Source organism: Meleagris gallopavo, chromosome 6 (assembly GCF_905368555.1).
Source record: "Meleagris gallopavo chromosome 6, MGAL_WU_HG_1.1, whole genome shotgun sequence".
Lineage (NCBI taxonomy): Eukaryota > Metazoa > Chordata > Aves > Galliformes > Phasianidae > Meleagris > Meleagris gallopavo.
In genome coordinates this window covers 935513-956863 of record NC_139409.1, presented here as the reverse complement: position 1 = coordinate 956863, position 21351 = coordinate 935513, and the positions used below count along the sequence as shown (strand labels likewise).

At 49.5% G+C, this 21351-nt stretch overlaps 1 protein-coding gene across 8 annotated transcripts in view; it reads right to left on the bottom strand.

Moving 5' to 3' along the window:
* The window catches only part of SCAP (SREBF chaperone), a 54106-nt gene that overhangs the window by 8389 nt on the left and 24366 nt on the right, over positions 1 to 21351 (bottom strand). For 6 of the 8 annotated variants that reach the window (XM_085226817.1, XM_085226815.1, XM_085226814.1 and 3 more), the window contains 12 exons: positions 20570 to 20699; positions 19342 to 19499; positions 15341 to 15561; positions 14009 to 14114; positions 12893 to 13065; positions 12106 to 12232; positions 8044 to 8156; positions 6952 to 7046; positions 3468 to 3566; positions 2831 to 3049; positions 1095 to 1528; positions 449 to 643 (listed from right to left, as the gene is read on the bottom strand). In XM_085226817.1, the coding sequence (XP_085082943.1) occupies positions 449 to 643; positions 1095 to 1528; positions 2831 to 3049; positions 3468 to 3566; positions 6952 to 7046; positions 8044 to 8156; positions 12106 to 12232; positions 12893 to 13065; positions 14009 to 14114; positions 15341 to 15561; positions 19342 to 19499; positions 20570 to 20699 (2070 nt within the window). The remainder of the gene's footprint in view (positions 1 to 448; positions 644 to 1094; positions 1529 to 2830; positions 3050 to 3467; positions 3567 to 6951; positions 7047 to 8043; positions 8157 to 12105; positions 12233 to 12892; positions 13066 to 14008; positions 14115 to 15340; positions 15562 to 19341; positions 19500 to 20569; positions 20700 to 21351) is intronic. The other 2 variants (XM_085226819.1, XM_085226820.1) reach the window with 2 other exon arrangements.

Below are 21351 nucleotides of genomic sequence, written 5' to 3'. Positions count from 1 at the left end.
GCAGCAACACTTCTCACATCATCTGTTAAAACCCATCCAGTGAAAACATATCACAGTTTAAACTTCAAGGTGCATGACTCACTGCACAACGCTCAGGATATGGCAGTGAACACTTGCACACGTGTGTTTGCACACTGTTTGCCCACGGCCATCCACGTACACTGCCACAAACTCCCCTGCACCCCACCAGCAGCAATGTGTGCTATGTGCCACACACACCACAGCCTGCTGAGGAGCTCGGCTGAGGGAAGCAGTGCAAGGATGAATTTAGGGCTGTGTCAGCAGAGCTGCAGTGCCCTGAGTGTAAGAGGATTTTGCACTGAAGCTCGACGTGTATCTCACTGCTTTCCTTCTTTTCCCACCAGCAGAAGAGCCCAACAGCCAAAGAGCAACCTGTGTCTCAAGAGAGTTAAGGATGGTCAGGAGGCTGCAGCAAGGCCTCTTTTACTTGTAAAGGGTGACATCCCGGTGTCCTTGCAGCCTGGCTGATGTCTGGTCGGGCTGAGCTTCAGCATTCAACTTCCCCCCACTGGAGGACAAGAAGGGCTGGTAGCGGTTGGCCTCCTGGGGGTGCCGCACTTCCAAGGCCTCTTGTGGGTTCAGGTACAGCGTGACTGGGATCGCTGGAAGGATGCTGATGTACCTGAAGGGATGGAGATGAGGAGAGCTTAGCGTCACCGTAACAAAAAGACACAAAAACCCAACTGGGTTATCTTCTCGTTACCCTCAGCTCTTCTCCTCAGCAGCCAAGGCAGGCTGCCCACAGTGCAATATGTAACTGTTGGCCTCACATTGATTTAAGAAGAGAGAAAATGATCACAGTTTCCTCTACAGTGCAGACCAGAAGCTATCGGCATTTCTTCAACTCAACTGACTCTATTCCTGACGTACCATCCCCACCCCATACACATAACCACACATCATTTTACAGAGTTCTAAACATCTTCCCCCAAAAATACAACACCTGGGATGAAGGCAAAGAGCAAGCAACACAACCAAGAGCACAAGAGAGAAACACAACCCCCATTCTCAGACAGGCAGCCCTGCACAGCTCGCTACCACTGCCCAGCAGCAGGAGCAGCCAGCCTACCCACCTCTTGGCCAGAGTGATGTTGTAATAGCTGAAGAGGGATGGCCAGTGTCTGAAGGAAAGCTTCCTCCAAATCTCTTCATCCTCTGCTCCCCAGGTGACTTCTGCTTCAGTTCCCAGCTCCGTTTGCCCGTTCCCTTTGCCTTCTGGTCCTTGGGCCCAAGTGTGCTGGTTTGTCTCCAGCCTGCCCAGGGTCTCCAACCCCGCCTGCTGCTCGCGCTGCTGGGTTTGGTTCTCTGACAGCTGCATGGGGTCCGATGGGAAGACCGAGAGATCAATCTTGGGGTCTCCAGCAGGAAGGACCCCCCCAGGAACGGGCATAGGAGGCAGGCCTGCTTCACCCAGAGGGCTCTGCTCAGTGACCTGTGATGTGAGGTAGGTGCGGAGACCGGCAGGATCCGTATAAACCAGGATTCCAATCCAGATCACTGTCCCAGCCTGCACCGTGAGCAAGGAGACACAGCACTCAGTGCACGGCCCTGCATGCAGCCCCTCCTGCCCTCTGAGCTGTCTGAGCCGATCAGCACATCCCAGCCCTCGGTGACACTCTTACCCCAGACACTTATCCTTTAAGAAGATTGGGGGAGGTTGCACAGAACACAGCAAATGTGAGCACTGCTTTTCTGGGAGCTATCTGACTCATCCTGATGGTAGGAACTCCGCTTGGCTCACTCTAATGCACAGCAGGGAAGAGATTTCTCACCGATGGCTGAGATCAGCACATCTGCCATCCTCAGACAGTGCTGGGGAGGCTCAGAGCAGGGCTCTGCTTTAACTCTGCAACACGTGGCACTGCCATACCTCTCAGACTATGCACCAACTGCCATCAGTGTTAGCTAGCAGCAACAGGCTGGGCTGTGCTTTGCAGAGCCAAGGAATGCACAGTCTGCACTGTCTGCATTACAGACATCCAGACCTGAGGTGCAGAAGACAAGTAGGTGCAGTGCTGTGTAACCATTGCAGTCACACCTGTAAAAGGGAACGTATTAGGCTTTCACGGAGAGAAATATCTCCACGCCTTTATTCCTTACTATCTGCAGGAACAAAGGGGCTTTTGCTCTGTAAATACCTTTTCTCTCCACTTTCACAGTCCTTCAAGTTCTGCTCATATAAAAGCCTCTCAAAGCAAATATCAGGAACTTGTCTGCTACCACGCACGCTCTGTGCAAACACAAAGCCTGAGGCTACTGTATGCAGAGGGATGTTCTGAGAGAAGCTGCTCCTGAATTATTTACCATGGGGAAACCTAAGTCTTGCAGGGGAACAAAGATGCATGAAAATCATAGAATCACAGAACGGCCTGGGTTGCAAAGGCCCACAGTGCTCATCCAGTTCCAACCCCCTGCTGTGTGCAGGTCACCAACCAGCAGCCCAGGCTGCCCAGAGCCACATCCAGCCTGGCCTTGGATGCCTGCAGGGATGGGGCATCCACAGCCTCCTTGGGCAACCTGTGCCAGTGCCTCACCACCCTCTGGCTGAAAAACTCTCCTCAGATCCAACCTAAAGCTCCCCTGGCTCAGTTTCAAGCCATTCCCCTTGTCCTATCACCTCCCACCCTCACAAACAGCCGTTCCCCCTCCTGTTTATCCGCTCCCCCCAAGTACTGGGAGGCCACAATCAGGTCTCCCCACAGCCTTCTCTTCTCCAAACATCCAGCTTTTCTTTTTCCCCTTTCCCTTGGAAGCCCATTTGGCTTGGCTCAGTGCCCAGCAGGACATCAGATACCACCCTGCAGCTTACCATGATGAGTCTCTGGGCCAGGCGGGTCCTGGCAAAGAAGTAGATGACCCTCAGCCTCTTTGGCAGGCGCAGGTTCCTGAAGGACGACGGCTGCAGGGTGATGGTGTGGGGGGTCGCAGGCCGCACGGCTGGCTGCCTCTCGTAGCGCTGCGAGCGGCCGGCAGGCTTTGCTGGGGGCAGGCAGGCCTCTGCTGGCAACCGCTTGTTCAGGTCGGCGAGCTGCCAAGGGAGAAGCAGCGTGTGATGGTTACGGCGTGCAGTCGGTCACCCACACTCGCCTGGACTGGATGAGTGCCGGGTCCGAGCTCCCACACGCACTCTCCCGTCAGTCTGGCCCAGTTTCTCCCTGGCACACAAGCTCTTTTTCACACTCCCGTGGTCACCTGTCTGTGACCAGCTCTCTTTCCAGCACATTTATCCAAACTCTGCATGTTTATATACCTGAGGGCACCCCTCCCCCCCACGTCCTGTCCCCAATCCCACCTGTGTAACCAAGCGAGCCCCGCCCCAGAGCTTTTACCACCCAGTCCTGAATGCCTAAGAGAGCAAAACCCCCAAGGTATGCTTCCTTTAGTCCCTCCACACCAGCAGAGAAGCAAGACCCAAAGCAGAAAGCCATTCTGAGGCCCTTCCTTACCTCCATGCGGCGAATGTCGATGGACAGCACCGTGGTGAAGAAGAGCATCTGCAGAAAGAAGTCAGACACCAGGCCGACCACAGCGAAGAGGCAGAACTCCTGCAGGCAGAACACAGGCATTGGCTGGGGCAGAGAGCTACAGGTGCAGTGGTAAACATTTCAGCTTCAGAAAAAGGCAAATCCCTGCCCAGAGCACGGGCCTGAGTATATTTTACTGATAAATCCTATTACCGGCATCACCAGTAAGCTTTTCCTTTTATTTACAACTCCCCCAGGAACACGTGGAGCCCAGGAGTGGGGTACAGTCACTCCAACAAAGGAAGACCACCAAAGGCACTGTATGATCTGCTGCCATTCCTTAGGGCTCCAGCTAAACCACGTGCTTGGTTAATCCTTACCTGATGGGTAAGTTCCAGTCCTACAGCCCTGGAGAAACACAGAATGGCCAGGGTTGGAAGGGACCTCAAGGATCGTGAAGCTCCAACCCCTCTGCCACATGCAGGGCCACCAACATTTAATACTAGACCAGGCTATGGAAAAGTCCCATACTCACTATTTGATGTCTCTAAATATCAAGTACACGAGAAACACCTGCAAAAGTGTTTTCTAATCCTCCTGCAATGCTCCATTTCCCCAGCAGATGTCAATGCAGAAGTAAGGATGAGAAGCACAAGTACAGCCAGCAGCACTAACAGCCAACTCCCAAACCACCCCTATAAAACAAACACACATTTCTAATTCCCACCAGTGCTGCCATCCCCTCTCCCACTCTACATTTTAAACTTCACAGCAACATCAAATTAAAGCGTTTGTGAGGAGTTTTGTTCCCCTTGGAGGTACAGATTTCCATCAGGACTCAAACAAGATCTCGTAAACGTGAAGAGAGCATGAGAACAGAATTTATCACAAGGCTGAGAGCTGGGGCTGTGCAGCTGGAGGAAGGAAGGCTGCAGGGAGAGCTGAGAGCAGCCTTCAGTGCCTAAGGGGGCTGTAAGAGGGAAGGAGACTGACTCTGTAGGAGGGTCTGTGTGGCAGGGCAAGGAACGGAGATTGAGATGGATATAAGGAAGAATTTCATACACTAAGGGCGGTGATGTGCTGCACAGGTTGCTGCACAGGTTGCAGTGACAGGTGGTGGTGCCCCATCCCTGCAGACACCAACAGTGAGGAGATGGGCTGTGAGCACTGATGGAGCTGTGGGCGTCCCTGTGCACTGCAGGGATTTAGACAACACAGCCTTTAAGGGTCCCTCCCAACTCAAAGTTCTCTGATTCCACGAAAACCTCAGACTAAAGAGCAGATTAAGGACTCCAGCCCTCAGCTGCAGAGCAGAGCTGGCACATCCCTGCTGCTGCCCCAGGTGTGGCACTGTGCCAGGGCACAACTCCTGAGGGGAAGGAGAGAAGCCAGAAAGATGCGTTTCTACTGTCCTCCTCTTGCCCAGCTCTGCCCCAGCTCCCTGCAGTAACGCTGGGGGCCAACAGAAGCACAGTGAAAGGCAAACAGCCTGACAAGCTATCCCAAACCTCTGAACAAACCTTGGAGCCTCCCCGTCCTGTTCAAACTGTTCCTGAAATGTTAAGCAATCAACTGCTTGTTATCTGAGAATCAGTGCAGTATGAAGGAGAGAACCCAGCAGGTCAGCTGCCCAGCCCTCCCCACGCCTCCTGCACAAACAGCACGAGGAGGATTCTGAGTTCTCTCTGATCCCTTCTTCAATGTTAGACATGAAGTTTTGGAAATGGAGGGGTGAAAACACAGCACAGGTTCCTCCGGAAAGGAGAAAAGCAGAGGGGAAGCAACATCCATCTGGACTGCACGCAGACCTCAGCAAATAGATTCCACAAATGGCAAGCTCTGCATATAGAGGCATTAATTCTGTTAATACCTCCACTTATTCCACTTAGGATTAGAGATATCTGAAACTGCTAGCCCTGGAAACCAGAAATCTTCTTATACTTGGATACTGCACACACTATGGCAAAACCCAAACCAATTTCAGAGAGTACAGGATGAGTGTGTGAGCTTCAGAACAATGGAGTGGCCAAGAACACAGCAGGGGAAGAACACAGCAGGGGCTCTCAGAGCACCTTGCAGCACCTCAGAACCTCCACTGGCACACTGCGAGGAGAATGGGGGTCTCATTACAACCCCTGGGCCTCCAGCTCTTCTGTCATTCCCTGCAGACGGGACCTGGTGATCCCAGCAGTGCTCCTCTGACAGCACAGAGCAAAGGATTTATGCAGCCTGGCTCTCTTTCTGCAGGATCCCTTGGTCTGTGCAATAGACCAAGTGCAATAGAGCACAGTGCCCTTCACTCCCAGGGACACGCTCAGGTAAGGGGCACACACCAGACAGCCAGCATCCCTGTGAGATTCTTGCTGTGAAGAAAACAAGCAGCCAAGGAAAGGCACAGAGAGCAAAGAATGGATGTCAGCACACAGTTAAAATGCTGTAAAGAACAGGAGTGCATGTGGATGTGAGGAACAGTGTCACTTCTTCCCACGCTTCTACACATCCATGGCTCTGCCTCATTCCCATTTGTCTCCTGTAATCAGTGCACCCCCCAGGCTCCTCCACACTGAAGCGAAAGAAGGACGTGGCAAATGAATGAGCCCAGTTTAGACCCAAAGGATGAATCCTGCTGGTGTCTGCAAATCAGCTTCACACACAAAAATTAGGGCACAACGTGTGGCCAGAGGTTGCCTGGGGAATTCTAGTGTAGCTCCTCTCTTGTTGCCCTCCTGCTTCTGAGAGGCAGGCTGAGGAACTGTGGGATGCAGCTGTTTGGCCTTGCAGGGTGCTGAGTGTTTCTGCCTTAATCTGTGTGGCAGAATGTATGTATGTGCATGTTGTAGACGAGCATGCCTGCATTTCATCTTCACTGCTGGTGGGACCTAAGGGCAGGTAGCTGCAGCCATCACAAGGTCAGCACAGCCACAGAAAACAAGGGTTGCAGCGTTAGATAGCATTTCATTAGGCCAAGAAATAAATGCAAAACAAGGACAAACTTCCTGATCCCAGTTGTATCAACTGGCACTGAAAAATCGTACTCCTCCTTCTGTACGACCTGCTGCACACACAGCCTTGGAGAACAGCATCACTACAGACACGTCTGCAGCACATCCACACACGGACTGTGAGCACTGAGGCTCCCAGCAGAAGGTATTTGCTGGACAATCTCAGAACTACGTGTGGCCCAAGTGGCAGCCCACACTCAGATGTCCCCAGGGACAATGCTATTTAGCTGCCACAAGGAGATGGAACAGGTGCCTGGCACTGACTGAACTAAAGGCATCACTGCCTTTTCCCTGGCAGCTCCCAAGAGATTCCTGCTGCGGCACAGATTCCTCCCTTCCTCACCATGAAGCCTTGAGAAGCAGCTGGGTGCTCCTGAACAGCTAATGCAAAGTATTGCACACCACATTCTTGTGCTGACTACAAACCTCTGTCCTGCGTGCTCAAACTGATCAGCCACACTCACCTGGATGGCTGGGACAAGGGTGAAATACCCGATCAGGATGATCCCAAGCTCCGTGGCCATATTCTTCATAATTGACCAGCTCTCATTGCTCAAACCTGGGGAAATAACATGCATAGAGAGGTTAGGAGGCTGCTTGCAGGTGATCAGGCACGAGCACAGCTTAAAGGATTGCCTGCTGCATTCAGTGTCTTTACCCAACAGACAAAAAAGGGCACTTTTAGGCTAAAATTCATGGGACTTGTCTTGGATACCCACTTACAACTCAAATAACTGGCCTGTTCATTCCAGTGTCTTTATCAGATGGTTATCATTAATCCACCTGATGATCAGGGTGGTGAGGCACTGGCACAGGCTGTCAGAGATGCGGTGGATGCCCCATCCCTGCAGACTTCCAAGGCCAGGCTGGATCAGGCCCTGAGCCCTGATGGAGCTGTGCTGTCCCTGTGCATTGCAGAGGAGCTGGACTAAATGGCCTTCAGAGGTCCCTTCCAGCTCCAAGGACTTCTAATGCTTAGAAATACTTGTTAAGTTTGCAAACCCCATTTACCCGTGGTTTGAGCACGCTCCAGTCCTCATGCAGCAGGAGAGCAGATCATTTTCCCACATACTCAGCAGAACTTAAGAAGAACTGTGGACTGTGCTTACAGTATCCATGACACAATAGGAAAAGGTACTAAATATCCTCACCAGGGGATGCAGCTCTCCCCTACCAACACTTTTTTAACCCTATTTAGCCAATGCCTCACCCAAGAACTGTAAAAAGCAGTGCTCACAATTACAGGCTTATGTTAGTTCTTGGAAATAATAGAAATACTAAGACAGACCATTAGGATTCAACTCCCAGTTCACATTCAACACAAACAGTGCTCGTTTCCACTACAGAGCACAGCTAACAAAAATCACCCCCCACCTCCCAGACCCAGCATTACCCTACTTTTTCTCTCTCAGCAGCCTCCCACCCTTCCTGGTTTGGTATTAAGGGTGGAGGTTGGAGGCCCTGCCTGCAGCAGGGGGGTTGGATCTTGATGATCCTTGGGGTCCCTTCCAACCCAAGCCATTCTGAGGTCCTGTGATTCCATGCAGGCTGCATACCTTGGGCGATGCGGAGCTTCACTTCCAGGTCAACGGGCGTAGAGACAACAGACTTGGTGAGGACCAACACGTTCTCCAGGCCAATGACAACAACCAAGTATGGAAATATCTCTCTAAAGAATACAAGAACAGAGCTGAGAATGAAATCTTTGGTGAAAGTAATGGAAGAACATAGGCTAAACTGTAAAACACCCCAGAGCCAATGGCAGGAAACACCACCCACTGCTCTTGGCCAAATCTCTTCTTTCTTCTCCCTCAAAGAGTCGTAAGACACGTGGGACAAAGAGGTTCAGTGACAAAGATGAACTATGAACATCACTGCAATGTGAAGGTCAGAGCCCTGTCCCACCACACCAAGGAGCAGATTGCTCAGAAGCCACCACACAGCACAGTATGCAATGTACAGAGGAACTGCACACCAACAAATCCTCCCAGGGACCCTTGGTACCCACTGCTCAGGAATGCACACTGCTCTGGTTTTGCCCTTCAGAATATATTCAGAAGAGAACAAGTGCTCAAGGACATCATTGTGACTTTTTTTCTCTCCTTTAATTACTTACGGTTCAGATCAGTAGGGGGAAAAAAATAGCTGTTCCGTGCCAGAACAAGGCAGATCATAAATCTCTTCATCTCCCTCCAGCTAAATTTAAGCAAAAGTGCTTCTGGAGGGGAATGGCTGTGTGCTGTGCTGCCCTGTGCAGACCCAAGGGCTGTGTGCACGTATCCTCACTGCTGTGCAACTCACTGACAGCTCAGACAGCTAAACAACAGGCTTCAGGAGCACACCTGCCTCCTGCCACTACCAGAAACCACCTTCCCAGTGCTGCTTTCAACTGCCTACAGCTCAGCAGAATTTGCAGGCAGGCAGCTGCCATCAGCTTGTACCTTACAAGGTCAATGGGGAAAAACACCTGCCTGGAAACATGCTAACTCAGCTAGCTCCTTCCAATTCCTTGAACAAATGGCAAGCTGAAACAGCAAGAGCTCCATTCAAAGGATTACTGAAAAAAAAACACACATAAAACCCATGAAACCTTCAGGATTCCTATCTGAATGCCAGCTTTATCAGTGGCTGTGCAATGTGTCACTCCCTCCATCTCCAGTCCACGACCTGCACAGGAGGTGACTGCCCACATTAAGTGACAGAATACAAACACACACAGGACACTCAGGGGCTCCTTGGACACGTCACAGAATCTAAAATGCAGCAAGTTCTCAGTTCTACCTTTATCTGAAGGCATTTTCACTTCCTAACCTGTGTCACTCCTCCAAGCAGTGGTTCAGGACAGAACACAGATGTGAGAAAGCCTCTTTAGAATCCTTAGGGATGGAAACTGCTGAATGAAGGGAATGAGACAGCCACAAAGGAGAGGTGTGCTGCACAGCACAGCACAGCACAGATGTGCAGAGCAGGCTGCCCAAAAGCACAGCCTTGCAGAGTGCCTGCAGAGCCCTGTCCTTACACCCAGCCCTGCAAGATAGAGCAGATCTGCCTTCCCTTGCCTGCAATGAGCCTTTGGAAGGCAGCACAAACCTGGCAGAGGAAATCCACAACTCTCAACTACGCCCTGCTTCAACAGCTGCTTCGACTGCTGAAGATAATTAATTATTAGGCACAGATTACGAGCTGAAATAGTCCTCAAAGAGTCAGCAGTTTTCATTGCAGACGACAAGCAGCTTAAGAGCAATCCAACATGAGCTTCTCCTGCAGAGCAGTGCAAGGCTGTGCAGGTCAGATACAAGCTGTCACACCCTGCAAACAGCAGCAGTGAACAGGCAGCAGCAGTGGGTCATCATCTGAGATTGCGATTGCTCTAATGTAGTCGAGATAGCAGCTGGTGGTGTGGTCACTTATGCTCTACAGTCAGAGGCCTTCACAGTCCTCCAGCTCCCACATAGCCCCCTCTCAGTGATTTCCAGGCATTCTGCCTCAGTTCGGCCTCAAATCCTGGACCGATGACATCACTCACCTCCACTGAATCTTCTTTTCTGTAATATGAGATTAATGCCTATCTTACCTATAATTATTTTACTTCATTAATATTTGAACTATGTTGTAAGACAAGGGAAAACCATCAAAGAAAGATAAAAGATGACTGATAATGATTAAGGCCTGGTTTATGTATCATCCGATAGTAAAAAGTCAATACTGATCTCTAAGCAACGAGCTTCATTTCAGTGCCTTACAAAAACAGGTGAGGGAAGAAGGCTTATCATGAGTACAGGTGCCATTAAAACAAACACACCCATATCCAGAAGGCTCTGCTGCAGTCAAAATGGATAAAGAAGGGTATAAGTCAGATCAAAGTTTAACCAAGGCAGTCTGACTGCAGCCTGAGGCTGGGCAAATCCTAGCATGACACCACCTGGTGTGGTGACACACCACAAACTGTGCCCAGTCAGGAAGCAGACAACAAGAGGGAAAGTGCTCTGGCAGACACTGGGCAATCCAGGACAGGTCGAAGGATCTTTTTGGCACCTGCAGTCCCAGCCCACCCTCCATGCAGTCTGCAATCCTACTTTCACCTCACATCTGCCATGCTTTCAGCACGATCCCACCTCAGGCAGCTGCCAAGAACAGAAAATGAGCATTTAAGAGCTGACAAGGCAGGCTCAGTGTGCTTTGGGATGGTGATGCTCACTCAGGAGAGGAAGCAGATCCCCTGTGGGATCCACCCCTACAAGAGTTCTTACACCAAAGTGCACCCACCACAGTGCTGCACGGTATTCACCTACACCAGCAGCATCAACCTGCCAAAAGGCCACCCTGTCAGAGCCACCAGAAGTCAGTGAAAGCCCAGTGTCCTCAGAACCACAGAATCCAAGCGTCTTTCATCTAATTAAGCAGCATTTATAAAGCACGGCAGGAATGAAGCTTCCAAGAGTTGAGCTTGAACTCCAAAGGAAACTGTCCATGCAATCATTTTAAGGCAAAGAATTTTTGCAGAGAAGCTTCGTTAAGAAATAAGGACTGCATTAGTTAAAATAGCTGGATTAGTTTAGCCTTTACGTGTGACAACTGTAAGGCCTTGGTCACTGTGCTAACAAACCAGGTCAAACCAAAACCCCAGGAATTCCACTCATACATCTGCATCCAAATACTGTGTTGTAGGTTGAGTTAAAAGCTTAAACTCCCCATGGATCCTATCTGCTCTATTTGTACAGCTCATCCTGATCCATAATTAAGTCTCCTAATTACCACAGAGGTAAAAAAGGGAACAAATATTTCCATTTCTGAAGTCAATTATTCATAGCTCTTTTAGGCTTTTTGGGGAGGAATTCCCCTCTCTTGGTCTGGCTCCTCATAAACTATTACCAGCACTGAGAAATCTCCCTCCTGGTCAGACCTGAACTGTTTCAGCAGCATGCAGCTGGAAGGAGAAACGGGAAGAAAAATGATGGGTACTTCCTCAGCTATTTATGGAAGGGGTCTGAAAACCAAAAGATTCTGAATTGAACTTTAATTGGGTTCTCAGGTGTTCTCGACACAAACACGAGTGGTAACAACCACATCAAAAGTCTGAGCACCCACGTGCACAGGAACCCCAGCCAGAAGAGATGCTGCCAGAGATCAGCAATGGGTGCACACTCACTCATGCTGGCCAGCAGGCAGACAGTGCAGGTCAGTTCTGACACCTTTACACACTTTTTCCCAGCAAAACGTAATGAAGCCAGCCAGAGAAAAAGCAGTAAGTCCTTCTGGATGCTAAGACAAGTCACTGCAGGAGGAAGGTATGTGGGTGCCCAGTCCACTGCCAGGAAATCACATTCAGGAATAAGACCTTGCCCAGCCAGTTCCTTCTGCTTGAGGCTGAAGAGGCCATTGCTCAGCATCTCTGGGAACACTGTGACCTAGCAAGGTCTTGCTGCTGGACAGAAAGAAATACACGGCCCTTCATCTCAGGAGGGGTCTGCTGATAATTTTACACAGCAACATCAGTAAACAGTATAACATAACTTTAGATGAAAGACACTTAATGACTAAATATTGGACAGCTGTTTTCAAATGATTTCGCCTCCATCTGCCCTTGTTTAGGAAGAGGTTTGGTGCTGGAAACTTACCCTCCATTAAGAGTAGGTGTCAAACCAAACAGTGTGCACAGCCCAACTGACATAAGCAGGGAGCTGAGCACTGTCACGACGGCTGCCAGGGCCAGACCCCATTTCGATTTCACCATGTCAATCTTCCCTGAAAAACAGAATGCAAAGTCTCCATGACCAGACAAAAGACAATGACATGCTAGTACAAATCAAGGAGAAGAGATCCTCATCCTGATCTATGGCAGCAGGTATTTACCAGCCTGCAGCCCAGAGCTGCTGACAGCTCAGGGTCAGTGTCTGAAACACAGATCCCCAAACTCCCACTGTGTAAGAACACTCACAAGGATGGGACAGGGGACAGCACTTGGCTTGCAGCTTACATCAGTTCCAGCACAGCACTTCTGAGGCATGAGAAAAGGAACTTAAGTATGGCTAGTAAGGTCTAAAACCACGTGTATTTCATTTGTATGACCACGAATCAGTCTGTCCAAATTGTAAAAAGCATCACTACTATGGCACTGAAGCTATGTAAGACACTGAATAGCTCAGAAGATATCACAAGGAATAACAACACGTTGGCTGAAAGGAACCAATGAGTAGAAAAACCAGATCAGCAAGGCTGCAAATCTTCCACGGTCGAATGTCAGCATCAGCTCTGCTGCTGAAACAGGAGGGAACTGCAGTTATGGCAGTGCTATGGACAGGGGAAGTGTGCCCCACCACTCATCCCTTCAGTGCTCAGCTGGAGGCTACACAGGTGGCTTACTAGCTTGCTCTCCCCTCCGGGCTCTCCACCCCACAAACCTACGTGTGGAGAAGTAGATGTAAGCGAAGAGAATAATGTAGGTGGTGACGAGGGGGATGAGCTCAGCAATGCCAATCTCCTCCTTGAAGTGCACGTGAACGATGCTGTCCTCCCGCAGCGTGCAGTTTGGACTGGGATGCAGCAGCTTGAGGCGAGAACGGAGGCTGCTGAGGAACCTGGGGGGAGAGAAGTGAGCAGGCTGTCAGTCCCACTGCACCAAACAGCCAGCAAGCAGTTCCAAGCAGGAGCTCGATGAGTTCAAATAGCAAGAAGCTCCACAGATTCATAGATATTTACCAAACACAGCTCTCTCTAGGTCTGACTGCTAACTCTGCTCCTCCGGGGCCCAAACTACATTCAGCACATCTGCACTGTGGCTATCTATCTCCCACACCTTCATTTCTGTAAAGCTTCAAAGATAACTGTGAAGATTCAGCAAAACTATTTAAAGCAAGGGCTCGTCATCAAAAACCTTGGCCCTAGGGAGCAGAACATCCTGCAGGCTCAAACATCCCCTACATTTTAAGTTAATTACAGCTCCTACGTGACAGATCTTGAGGCTGAAGGGCTCTTGATGGGCACAGGTTTGGCTGCTGTGCTGCCAGTTGTGTCCCAGGCATTCCCTGGGGAATTCTATGCAGCGCTGAGCAGATTGTTTCATCCTCAGGTTTGCTCAAGCCAAACCAGCTTTGCCAACACTGCCACGGGGGTTTCACAGTCGGTACCAGCTGAATTAGTGCTTACTGGAAAGCAGAGCACTCCAGCTCTATGCACCAGGAACTGGGTCAAAGCAGACCTACTGGGCCTTGGCTGCTGCAACTGACAGCTCCGTGTGCAGATGAAGCCATCATCAGAGGAACTCCCAATGCCAGCTTTGGGTATTATACCTACTGTTTTTTAGAAGGAACCTAAGTGCTGACAGTATTTCATTTCTCCCCAGAAGAGCACAATGCTTTTCTACAGCACCTCCAGAGGGACCCCAAAATACTCGAAAACGTAAGGAAATGGAGACTAAAGAAAAGCACAGCAATAATCAGAATAAGAAAAAACAACAGCAAGCTTTCCAAGAAATGAGTACGGGTCTCTTAACATTAAAACAGCACAGCCAGAGCTCCTTACCTGGAGTCATATCGCTGGAGACCCAGTGTGACAGTGTATGACACCACTCGCCTCCTGTTGTACAGGTTCACCCCACTGTATTTCCCAGGGAGTCCAAACAACAGATCTGCAAAAACACAGCGTGGGTCACGAATGTGAGGATAACAGAAAAACAGGCAAACAAGATGGGACATGAGAACGTTTGTAGTGAAAAATTCTGAGTTAGATATAGTGCTCTGATAGGAAACGCCTTCTCAGCGCTTTGTTGAGATACTGTTGATGTGTGTAAATGTCTGATGCAGGGAAATAAATGATGGACTGTGGTCTGCCCTCTAATCCTAACCCATGAGACATCTCAGCTAGCTCGTCACCTCCTCCTAAGCAAGGCTCCATGTGTTCCAGATGCTCCCTCACACAAAGCAGAGTTGACTCTTTCCAAGAGCTGACTCCCCTCCTGTCTGTAGGCTCCCTTTAGGTCCTGCAGGCTGCACTGAGGTCACCCCACAGCTTCTCTTCTCCAGGCTGAACAAGCCCAGCTCCCTCAGCCTGGCTTTGGAGGGAGCTGCTGCAGCCCTCTGAGCATCTTTGTGGCTCCTCTGGACCCTCTCCAACACTCTCTGTCTTTCTTGTACTGGGTGCCCCACACCTGGATGCAGTGCTGCAGATGAGGCTCCATGAGGGCAGAGCAGAGAGGGACAACCACCTCCCTGTCCCTGCTGGCCACCCCTCTTCTGATGCAGCCCAGGACACCATTGGCTTTGGAAGAAGGGCTTTGTGCACACACTGCTGGCTCACATTCAGCGTTTCATCCACCAGGACCCCCAGGAGCCTCTCAGCCAGGCTGCTCTCAAGGAGTTCTTCTCCCAGTCTGTATCAGTATCTGGGATTACTCCAACCCAAGTACAGCACCTTGCACTCTGCTGTGTTGAACCTCATTATGTTCACATGGGTCCACATATCAGCAAAAGCACAAAGGGAGCAGGATGAATGCTGGCTTATCTGTCACAAGGAGACAGGCACTGAATGGAACAGACAATAGAGGGAAAAAGCTCCGTGCACACATAGAATAACAGGAACAAAAACTCAAACAACTTGCTTGTTATTTTTTACACCTATAAAGGGAGGTTCACTGAGTGGAATGATCTGCTTTCCACAAATAAAGAAAGGACTTCAAACATGGGTATAAAGCAAGCGATGAAATATATTTGGTAGCTTCATTCTGGATGTTGTGAGTAACAAAATGCCACCCAATTTGGTATTAGCAGCAATCCAGATACTGGAGATAGCGAGGACAAAACAGCAGTGCAAGCTGCAGGCATCTCTCACAGCTTCTTTGGCACTTCAGCCTCTCACCTTTGAGAGTAGCTGACGTCTGCAGAGTCTTTGGTTCATGCTGGTGGATGGTTTTGATGATATCTGGGTCAGCATTGAATCGCTCTCGATCATTCTGCCAGAAGTTCCCTGGAGACAGCAGCAGACAGCCATGTTCAGGGAGCAGATTGTGCAGCTTCTTGAGGCCAGGAAGAAGGTCTGTTACCTGAAGGCAAACCTCCTCCAGGCTTTTGACACCGGAGCTGAAATGCAGACAAAGATCAGACACTGCTGTGTATGGTGCAGCTCTCACAAACAAAAGGCAACACCTCTGAGATGAATAACCCAAGGACCTGCACTGCCCTGTCTAATAACCAAGGATCAAGAGCCTGGGCCACGGACCAGAACCTCACTGTGACAGGGGTGCAATCTCCAGAACCTCATTATCACTTCTCTGCATACTCTCTGGCCTCACAGCTTTCCCTGCTCCCCCATCCCAGATGCCACAACTTTCAGTTCCACATTTAAGGTACTGCTCTTCAGTCCACAGAGAAACTGGCTCCCTGAAATTCCTCTGAAAAGACCTTAAACTCCTCCAGTTCTTTGCACACATGTTGAATGGGGCACTACACAGGAATACTTATTAGCCTGCCTGAGGTGGGTAAGGTACAGACTGCTCCAAAACACACAAAGGATTCAACATCTGCAACTGTGCAAATTGTTTTCAGCATCGCTCTGTACTGCATGGAGTAGCAAATGCCTTTCAGGTTTGGACGTGAATGGAGCTGTAACACCAAAATCAGGTGTGACGTGGAACTTGGGGTTGTAACACAGTCACAAAATCCTTATCCAGCAGTAATTCAGGAGAGACTCAGCTTGGGCTTCCAACAGCACCTGACTGGGAGGGCTCAGTTACAGCCTATCAGCACAACGTTTGCCAGACAAGCCAGAGCTGCTGATCCAGAAGAGAACACCTCCCTCAACACCATATGGGCCATCAATGGTGTTTGCACAGAAGAGGCTATTTAACAAAGGCCAATGTAAGGCTCTGGAGAACAACCCTCCTTGGCTCCAGCCCAAGGATAACAGAGAAAAGTGCTCTAGAAGACAAATCAGTCAGAGTCAGTTTCAAAATGCCTTCCCTTGAGGGCTTTTTACACAACGACCACAAGGAGAACACATGAAACCAACAATGATGGAGTTATGGCTTTGCACACAACCCCTCCACAATCCATATCCCATCAGTGCAGGACAGGAAAAGCCACAGCTGCCAAATTAACATCAGACAATACTGTGCTTATAAGAACAGAAACTTTCCAGGAGAGAATCCAAAAGAACTGATGCAGTGATGGAACAGGTTGTGGTTGTGGCTGTGTATGCCCCAACCCTGCAGGCGTCCAAGGCCAGGCTGGATGTGGCTCTGGGCAGCCTGGGCTGCTGGTTGGTGACCTGCACACAGCAGGGGGTTGGAACTGGGTGAGCACTGTGGGCCTTTGCAACCCAGGCCATGCTGTGATTCAGAAGTAAGAAGACTGTTGTTTTATGTTTAGGCTTTAACTCTGAAACATAACAGAGACAACACTGCACACAAGCCTGTGAGAGTTCTCGTTTATGAAGTGAATGCCTCTGGCCCTTGTGCCCAGCACTGTAGGTGCAGAGATCAATACCAAGAATAATGAAAATAGAATCACTTTGTGCTTCCTATCCAGTTGTCAGCGATCTGCTGCTGCTTCTGTCCCACCTCATGCGTCAGTATCAAAGAATGCTTTATTTCGTAGCAAGAAAATGATCTGTGCTTAACTTTGATACTGATAAAAACAGCTGATGAGAAGGAAATGGACAATGGGTTCTGAGGTCATTTCAGGATTTATCTCAAAGCTTCTGGAAATCCCCAGCCTGCCACCAAATGGGAGCCCTCCCAAGGCTCAGGTCCAAAGCCACTGCCTTGTCCTTTGTCTAAGGCTGGTTCTGCCCCCATACTGCCTCATGGCTCATCAAGGGCAGCACACAAAGGGGAGATAACGAGCAAACAGTGCACACAGCAGGAGGAAGTTATTTCTGACTCGTAACTGGCACCTGCATAAAGATTGCTATCTAAAATTATACATATGATAGAGAAAGAGATGAACTGGAAACAGAAAGAACGCCAAGGCTTTGTGAGCCAGAAGCAAAGAGCTCTATATTTAACAGCATGAGTGGCATTTCTAAATATTATCAGAGAGAAAGCAGACAGCTAACTCGTACAGATTGGTTCTTAACACAGGACAAACCATCAGGTAGAGTGGTAAAGTGAATGCTCAGAAAGGAAGCAGTGGAGAATGCTGCCAGGGAAGTATGTAATGAACAAAGAGACGTGTTCCCCAGCCATGTGAATTAGAGGATAAAGAATGAAGAAAGCCAGGAGATGATCAAAGACTTCAACCTCACCACACTGCCTGCTCTCACCATCATTATTCTCATTGAGCTTAGCAGGAAAAGTCAGGAAGCCTCTCTGCCCTTAGAAAGCAAACCTAGCCAAGAACTTGACAGCAAATAAGAACTTATAACTCAGAGGAAAACATTTTACAAGAAAAAGAGGCAAATTAACATGTATGAAATGCATTAAAGAATCACAAAATCATAGAATGGCTGGGTTGGAAGGGACCTCAAGGATGATGAAGCTCCAACCCCCACCAATGCAGGGCCACCAACCTCCACATCTCACAGCAGCCCAGGCTGCCCAGGGCCCCATCCAACCTGGCCTTGAACACCTCCAGAGATGGACGGGGATCCACAGCCTCTCTGGGCAGCTGTTCCAGCACCTCCCCACTCTCACAGTACAGAACTTCCCCCTGATATCTACAGAAAATGCTTTATTCACAGGAAAGACAGAAGCTGGCACAAAGACTGTAACGTAGTTTAGAACCAAGTTAACAGGAAAGCAGTCGTGGGGCTGCTGAAAGGGGAGCCAATGGTGTTGGAGAAAGCAGAGTGGAACTTTTCACAGGCAGCTCAGAACCAGAGTTGTTTCGTGTTTTTACTGCTAACCTTGGAGCAAGATATACACAAACATTTGTGAAGGACACAGAATAAGGATGCACTGCTAGCACAGAGGGGAACAGAATATCTGAAGTGGGCAATGCAAGGGCTGGGTTACATTTAACCTCATTTCTCTTGACAGTACAAAATCCCCATGCATTTGGGGACTAAAATGAGTTTCTGCTGTATTTCATCAGCTGGAAATGAGAAAAAGAATGATGGACCTGGAGATGCCAACCAACCCCCTGACCAACATGCAATGCTGATATGACTAGCCAGGACCTGCAACCTAACTGCATTCAGAAAAGGGATTTCCAGGAGAAATAAGGAACAAATGAGACTTCATTGAGAACTCCTGTGCATGCAGTCCTCATCTCCCGTGTTCAGGGAGGAAACATTGAGAAGAATGTGTGGAGAAAAGCAACCAGTGCAACCAAGTGAAACCAGAGCCACCTTCCCAGTGTGAGCCACGAGTTTCCTATGCCTAGTTTGACAACCAAGGATTTGGGTTGGGAAGAATGAGTTTTCCCTGCAAATCTCTGGAAGCAGAGCAGAGCTATTTTTGCACAAATGCTGCGTCAGGAGAAAAACAAGCAGGTATAAACTGGCCCTGAACACAGATAAAGTGGAAAGCCATGAGAAAGATCCTGATCATGTGAAATTGTAGAAGAGTTTCACAATAGACGCGGTGGCATCAAGTGAACTTGCTTTAATAGATATCTTGCATGCTTATGGAAAAGATGATACGGCACTGATATCTGCTATGGGAGGGTAACCTTGAAGGACCATTCCTGACCTCTCAGCCTAAGGCTGTACGTGGAGAGCTCCTGACATGTAACACAGGCTAAGGGTAAGCACAAAAGCCAAAGTGCTGCACATGCAGGACTGCTGTGACATCCCTCGTCACCAGCATTTTTGAGAATCAAACAAATTCAGAGCTGATGATCAGACTCAATAGGCCATAATTGAGAAGATGGATGTGTGCAGTTCTGCCTTTCACACCAGCCTTAACAAGCAGTGCTTACCTGTCTCTCAGGGCATGGTTCCGAATCTCTTCCACCAGCTGGAAGACGCGGGACAGCGGCGAACGAAAGACATCCACAGCAAGGAAGTTCTTCTGCCATGGGGAGACAGTGGCTTTCACAAAGATCTGCTGGATGTAGGCCACAGGAGCACCAACATACTGCAGGGAAACCAGAAGGAGAATGGGAGCACACGGTGAGCAGGAAGCTGCTAAGCAGGATCAGATCACAGCCTGGCAAGCTTTCAGGAAGGGGTTTGCCAGGCTTTATTCTTCTCTCCCAGGTTAGAGGTGAAACCCAGCAGTAGTAACCTAGCATCAACCTGAGTTATTTGCATAGGGAAAAAGCTCTCTGTTGCACCAGGAAGGGTAGAAGAAGGTAAATGACATCGATCACAGTAACAACATGCATGGAGAGAGTAGAGAGAGAAATATTAAGCCAGTGGGCAACTTCCCCTTTACAGAGAGTCTGGAATGAAAAAGAACAGCACAGGTTGCAAAGAATCATTTCAGAACCGCTTCCCGATTACTGGATCAGGTTATCAGCCCTGCTGGAAAGCATCAGGGTTGCACCTTGTTCATGCCAAAGAAACATTCATTCCTCACCCTGAACATCAGATCTAAGTCTAGTTTACCTGTGTGGTTTGTACCACTCAACTGGCTGCTGCTCTAGGCTGCATGCCTTCCTATGGCATGAGGAAATGGGGGCCAGTTATCCCAGAACCCATCATTAAACTGCCCTAGAACAAAGCTATCCATGTCAACCTTGCAGAACAGGGCCTCACACAGCATTTCAGAGCTTTCAACTCTTCCAAATGCCTAGCATCTTTTTTTTTTTCTTTTAGAATCACAGAATGGCTGGGTTGAAAGGGACCTCAAGGATCACGAAGCTCCAACCCCCCACTACAGGCAGGGCCACCAACCTCCACATCTCACAGCAGCCCAGGCTGCCCAGGGCCCCATCCAACCTGGCCTTGAACACCACCAGGGATGGACGGGGATCCACAGCCTCTCTGGGCAGCCCGGAGTAAGAATAACTCTTACTCTTCTAGACTAAGACTGTAATCAGATAAAAGCACTGGTGTTACAGCCTAACCTCAGCAACCACACAAAGCAACCCCAACCAACAGCACACTGTCCATGGATAACCACAGATTTGCAGGCAGGGCAGCTACCCCAGCACAGCAGGGCTGTCTTGCTGCTGCCCCACACAGCTCCCCACACACACCTACCCAGTCAGGGCGCTCGCTGGGATCTCCCTGCTGTGAGACCACATCTGGGGAGGGTGGAGAGTAATCCTTCACTGGGGTGCTGAACTCCACAGGTCCTGTTCCAGGTAAGGGCAGCTTGAGCAGCGGGTAGCTGTGGTTAAGACAGAAGTGAGAATCATCGTCATTTGGGTTGGTTGGTTGGTTGGTTGGCTGGTTTTTTTAAGCCAGGCTTTTAAACAGTCTCCCAGAAGAGCTCGAAGAATGAATGGGCAGAGTAACAGGAGCCCACGCCAGCTCACACCCATCTCTGCAGGACAGAAGAGACAGACATAATATAACAGTGCTTCAGCTCTCATGGGAACAGTTTTACACATTTCTCCAACACACAAGAGAGGTCTTCTCCTTTGGAAAGGGACAGGCAAGAATCCTGGGAGGAAAAAAAGAAAGTTGGTAGTGCTGGGAACAGCTGTGTCTCTGCTATTCCACAGCCTGCACAAAACCATCGTATCACATCACAGAATCACAGAACGGCCTGGGTTGCAAAGGCCCACGATGCTCATCCAGTTCCAACCCCCTGCTGTGTGCAGGTCACCAACCAGCAGCCCAGGCTGCCCAGAGCCACATCCAGCCTGGCCTTGGATGCCTGCAGGGATGGGGCATCCACAGCCTCCTTGGGCAACCTGTTCCAGTGCCTCACCACCCTCTGGGGGAAAAATGAGATCATTTATTGTATTTAGATGGCTCCTTTCCTGACCTAGCAGCAATCAGCTAACAGTACAGCTAAGCAGCATTTATCTTCTTTC